Raw genomic sequence first — 5,588 nt, 5'->3', positions numbered from 1 at the left:
CATTTCGCATCTTTAATTAATAAATTAAAATATTGCGTGTGTGAATATTCATAAAGCTCAGGAAATTTACGCACGGATTCAATAAAAAGTTCATCTTCTTGTGATGTAAATGCCGACGTATTGACCCCGAGAACGAATCGTCAATGCGTCGCGTCGCAACACTGCTCTTGTCGCGGTATTGTCGTGGGTCGCGACGGCAAATTATCTGTCGCGCGTTGCAGTCGCGGGTAGGACACCAGTCAATGGGAAATGCAAATAATCGGTAGAACGCGACCGGTCGCGCATTGGATACCGTACCTTTACCGCGGAGTTCATTAGGCTGTCCATTAAGTTGCCTACACACACAATACTCGGCGTGAAAGTGTAGTGCCTACACACGACGCCGTGAAAATATTCATAAATTAGATTAGTTTTTCGATTTTATTTTAATTTATACAATTACGTTACAGCATCATAGTATGAATTCCACTTGAATAAATATATACAATTATATGACAATTAATACAATAACAATGCTTGTATACCTAATACAGTGGAACCTCGATAAGTCGAACCTCGATAAGTCGAAAACCTTGATAAGTCGAAAAAAATTCCGTCCCCTTGCGAAAACCTCGATTACTCGAAAAAAAAAACTATAGATAACTCGAACATTCTGTGCTCCGAATATGACGGATAATGACAGATAATTTTATAAACATTTGTCTAATCGGCTTGTCCGTTCCGATAATTTTATCTAATCGCGTTTATTGTGTTTATTATCGTATGTATTAACTGACCTTGGCACGTAACAGTATTTTTAATTTGTATCGGTATTGCCAGTTGCGATCGATCGATTACGCGTGTGCGGTGTCTGTGTACGGTTGTGAATGTAAAAATGCCTCGTAATTTAAAAACTCTTACTATTGGAGAAAAAAAAAAGGTTCTTGAAGCAGTGAAAAGTGGAAGGAAGAAGAAGGACATCGCTGAAGAATTTGGAATACCAGCCAGTACACTATCAACCATAATAAAAAATAGTAAGGAAATCGATTTAAACTTTCCAATAGACCGGAAGAGGAAGAGAGGCCCTGATTTTTCAGACGTAGAAGAATGTGTAGTTAAGTGGTTCAAGCAATGCAGAGATGCCAATGTCAGTACCGGAGGTCCTATTTTAAAGGAAAAAGCAGAAAATTTCGCAAAATCATTAGGCCACGAACAATTTAAGGCCAGTAACGGGTGGCTTGAAAATTTTAAAAAACGACACGATATTTCTTTTCGGAAAGTCTGTGGTGAAAGTGCAGGTGTCAGTGATAATGTTGTAAATGAATGGAAAATAAATTTGAGTGAGCTACTGGAAGGATATAAACCATGTGATATATTTAATGCAGATGAAACTGCACTTTTTTACAAATGTATGCCAGATAAAACTTTAACATTCAAAAATGAGAAATGCAGTGGTGGTAAACATAGCAAAGAACGACTTACACTATTATTGGCTGTTAACATGACTGGTACAGATAAATTGAAACCTTTAATAATTGGAAAATCGAAAAACCCGAGGTGTTTTGCTGGTGTCAAATCTTTTCCTGTTGACTACACAGCAAATAAGAAAGCATGGATGACTAGTGAATTGTTTGCTGAATGGCTATTACGAATAGACAAACAGATGAAAATACAAAAACGTAAAATTTTATTGTTTATAGACAATTGCCCGGCTCACAATATTATACCGAATTGTCAAGCTATAAAAGTAAAATTTTTACCGCCAAATACCACATCAAAGTCGCAACCTTTGGACCAATGAATTATTAAAACGTTCAAGACGCATTATAGAAAAGAAATAGTGAGGAAAATTATAAGTGATATGGATGACGAAAAATCTACAGTAATCGATATTCTTCAAGCTATGCGCATTGTTGATAAGACATGGAGAAACGTAGCAACGTCAACAATCGTGAACTGCTTTAGAACGTGTGGATTTGTACTTGAATCTGAGAAAGACGACACATTGATGCCTATAATCGAAAATACTGATACGGATGACAGAGAATGGGCGATGATAGCAAGTCGTTATAGAATCGTGGAAGAAACGTTTGACGATTTTGTTAAAATCGACCATGACGTTGCCGTTTCTGGTATTCTGACAGACGACGATATAACTGACTCCGTCCGTGGCACTGAAGATGTTGATGATATCGAAGAAGCATCATCTGAGCCTGTGCATCGTGTTTCAATGAAGCAAGCAACAGCAGCCCTCATATTGCTAAGGACATTCACCGAACAATTGAGTAATGTGGACGATAAAGTGTACTCTGCTTTAAATGTAATAGAAAATACAATTGATAATAGTAAATCTCAAAATTTAAGTCAAAGTAAAATAATAAATTTTTTGTAATAATTTTTTTATTTAAATAATCTTTATAATCACATTTTTTTACATTGTACATACATATATACTAAGTACATAATAATTAAAAACTTTAATACATACATAAATTTTTAAAACTCTTTAAGTCGAATTTTTTTTCTAAAACCTTGATAACTCGAAAACCTTAGTAAGTCGAAAACCTTGATAAGTCGAAAAAATTGCATTTCCCTTGAATTTCGACTTATCGAGGTTCCACTGTATATTAAAATATCAAAAAATAACTATTTCATAGAATAAGAAAAAAAATTATAACATAAATGTGAACTTCTATTACCTAATGCTAATAAATATATTATATTTAATCCATCCATGTTGGTTAGGTTTTAGTTTTTACTTATCAGATAATAACATCACATATAATCACATAATAGTATATTACTCATTATTCTGTGTTAATAGTAAAATATCAATAATTCAATAATGATAATTTTTGAATAAATAGGTACCCTATATTATAAATTAATTTATTTTTACATATTTTATTTAAGTATTAGTATTTTAAGCAATTGAATGCTACTGGTATTATTGAAATATATAATTATTAAACTTTTATTAATAATAATTTACTTATAAAAATACTTTTATGTATGGACAGTAATTATTTGCTACTTCTTCTTTTCTAAAGGCTCAGCCTTGTCATAGTTAAAAAATATATCTCCACTCCTCTCTCTTCAATGCCAGAGTCTTCATATGCGAATACCCGTTACATCCAGCCATTCCTATAATGCCTCCTATGAATGTCTTCCTCGGTCTTCCTCTTCCTTTGCGTTCATTGATTCTTCCTTCCATTATGTTGATTATGAAAAGGTTATGACTCATTATGTGTCCTATAAGTTTTCCGCTTCTTGATCTAATGATGGATAGTAAAACTCTTTTCTCCTCTACTATTCGGAGAATTTCTTCGTTGCTCTTTCTTTCAGTCCAACTAATACGAAGTAATCTTTTCCAGGTCCACATTTCCATTGATTCGATTTTTTTTTTATCTTGTGCTGTTAAGGTCCATACGTAGCTTTTGACAAAGTTTTTTCTGGTTTTAAGACTGAGATTCTTGTTCATAAGTAGCTGTTTTTTTTTTTTTTTTTTTTTTTTTTTTTTGTATGAAGGCTCTATTGCCATGGCTCTATTGCAACTTTTTTGTTTTGTTAGTTTAATAAAATAATTATTTATTAGTCGTGAATTTTAACTATCAATTTGATTTAACGTTTTACAAATTGGTTTTATTTCTACATAAAAAAAAAAATCGTTTTATTATTATTTGCTTAAACCAAAAAAAAAAAAAAAGATGATAAATCATTTTTAGATCAGCCACTTTAATTTAATAAAGTGTTAACAACATAAAATATATTAGAATTAAAAATTGAGAAATGTTAATTGTGAACTTATGTATAAGCATTGATAATATATATATATGTATATTTAATCAATGGTATAAGTCACAATTTAAAAAAAGAAATAATGGTTGTACGATGTATGTGTAAAACAAGGTAAGGCGAGGGACCACTTGGTAAGACCAAGAACCAAAAAAGTAATTAAAGGACCATGAAACAAAAAAAAATGACTTTGATTCAATTAATAGGTAATTAATTAATATAACCAACGGTGGTATTAAAATTTGTGTATGTCGAATTGTTGAGGCGCTAGAGCCCAAGAGAGATAGGCGGGTGACGTCATAAGATCACACGGCGCGGCGGCGGCCTATACTTTTATACAAAAATCGCCGACACGGCCTAGGTTATTTATTTATATTTTTTGTTATATTTAACAAAAATTACAAATTAAGACAATAGTCATAAGAATGTGGGTTTTAATACAATTTGGTGTATGTTTGGTCGTATTAAATTTAAATGTACATAATTAATGTTTATTTCCTATAAGTTAATATAATATTAGAATAGCTAATGAAATAATATTTTTTCGATATTTCACATAAATATATATTTAAATATTACATATATATATATATATATATATTTATGAATAAATATGTATTATACTAAAAAATAAAAATTACAATTTAAAAATTTTGAACAGAATTATAAAATTAAATTGAAAATCTTGAATATCTTTTAGAACGTATTTCTTCAATATTTGGTCTTGGTATTGGAGCTATAGACTTGGGAATTTCTATTTCTTCTGGAATTGTTATAATGCTATATTCGTTTGTTTTTTTTTTTAGCTAAATCAAGTACTTCATGCATAATTTGTTTTCGCCAATCAGTATCAGTACGCTCATATACATTTTTTATTGTATATTTTCCTAACGGTTTTGAGTATACTATTTTATCACCTACTAGTTGTTTATTTGTATTGTAATTATGGTCCAATATAGCCAAAATAGATCTTATGTACATACCTCTATATTTCAGATGTATCCGTTTTGGCATATATTTTAACCTTACATTATGATAAGATTCCAAACGGCCAGTATGCACAAAATTGTTTGCATGTGGTAAATCTTTTATAAAATCTTTTGCAGTTATAACTTTTTTTAATGCATAATATGATTCGTCATCGGATTTTAACCACAATTTATTATTTATTTCTTCGTTTGTTAATGGATCATGATCGCACGTTTTTATTACTCCATTTTCTTCCCATTCGTGTTCATTTTTTATATGATGTAGTAGAGACGTGAATTTTTCAACTAATAATTGACCGTCACCTTTGCAGTTTTGCGAAGCCCACCAGAGATGATTATTTATACTACTTTTCCATAAATAAGCTTTTTCATGTTTTTTTTCTAATGTTTTCATTTTTTTCATCAAACTTTTAGATAGGTGCCACACATCAAATTCATGTTGTATTTCAGGATGTTGTGTTCTAATGTAAAAACGAATTCCTATATGTCGATCAGTAAGAAATAATTTAATATTGCAATTTTGATTTTTGGTCAGATCATTAAGTAATAGTTCACAACCTTTTCTTTCCAGGTCACCTTTTACTATACCTTTTTGAACAAGTTTAAAGTCTACTATTTTTCCACTACGTAAATCCATTACCGAATAGATACAATACTTGGCGCAAAAGCCTGGAGAGTCATACTGTCCATCTTCAGCTAACCAAATATCATTTTTTGAATTTTTAATACTATCAATTGTACTTTTCTTATGATCTTCCCAAATATTATAGATGATTGGTCCAGTATAACGTTTAATTATTTTATCATATACCGGACGAGAAAAAA

The 5,588-nt window shown here is 30.8% G+C and overlaps 1 protein-coding gene across 1 annotated transcript; it reads left to right on the top strand.

Annotated features, from left to right (window-relative positions):
• The first annotated feature begins 631 nt into the window (after positions 1-631).
• Positions 632-2,914, top strand: LOC112681056 (tigger transposable element-derived protein 6-like). Its single transcript, XM_025551315.1, has 3 exons — positions 632-1,726; positions 1,799-2,349; positions 2,893-2,914. The coding sequence occupies exons 1-3, from the start codon at positions 875-877 to the stop codon at positions 2,912-2,914; spliced, it is 1,425 nt and encodes a 474-aa protein (XP_025407100.1). The 5' UTR covers positions 632-874.
• Positions 2,915-5,588: the final 2,674 nt, after the last annotated feature.

The sequence above is a fragment of the Sipha flava genome, unplaced genomic scaffold (genome assembly GCF_003268045.1).
Source record: "Sipha flava isolate LNK unplaced genomic scaffold, YSA_version1 18479_pilon_pilon, whole genome shotgun sequence".
NCBI lineage: Eukaryota > Metazoa > Arthropoda > Insecta > Hemiptera > Aphididae > Sipha > Sipha flava.
Note: the sequence above shows the minus strand (reverse complement) of the source record. Positions and strands in the feature narration are given on the sequence as shown.

Excerpts from the sequence above, each read along its gene's own strand:
- LOC112681056 (XM_025551315.1), top strand. The coding sequence starts at position 875 with ATGCCTCGTAATTTAAAAACTCTTACTATTGGAGAAAAAAAAAAGGTT. Across the intron at positions 1,727-1,798 it reads CGAATTGTCAAGCTATAAAA|ACGCATTATAGAAAAGAAAT; the intron begins GTAAAATTTTTA and ends AAAACGTTCAAG. Across the intron at positions 2,350-2,892 it reads TCTCAAAATTTAAGTCAAAG|TATTAGTATTTTAAGCAATT; the intron begins TAAAATAATAAA and ends ATTTTATTTAAG.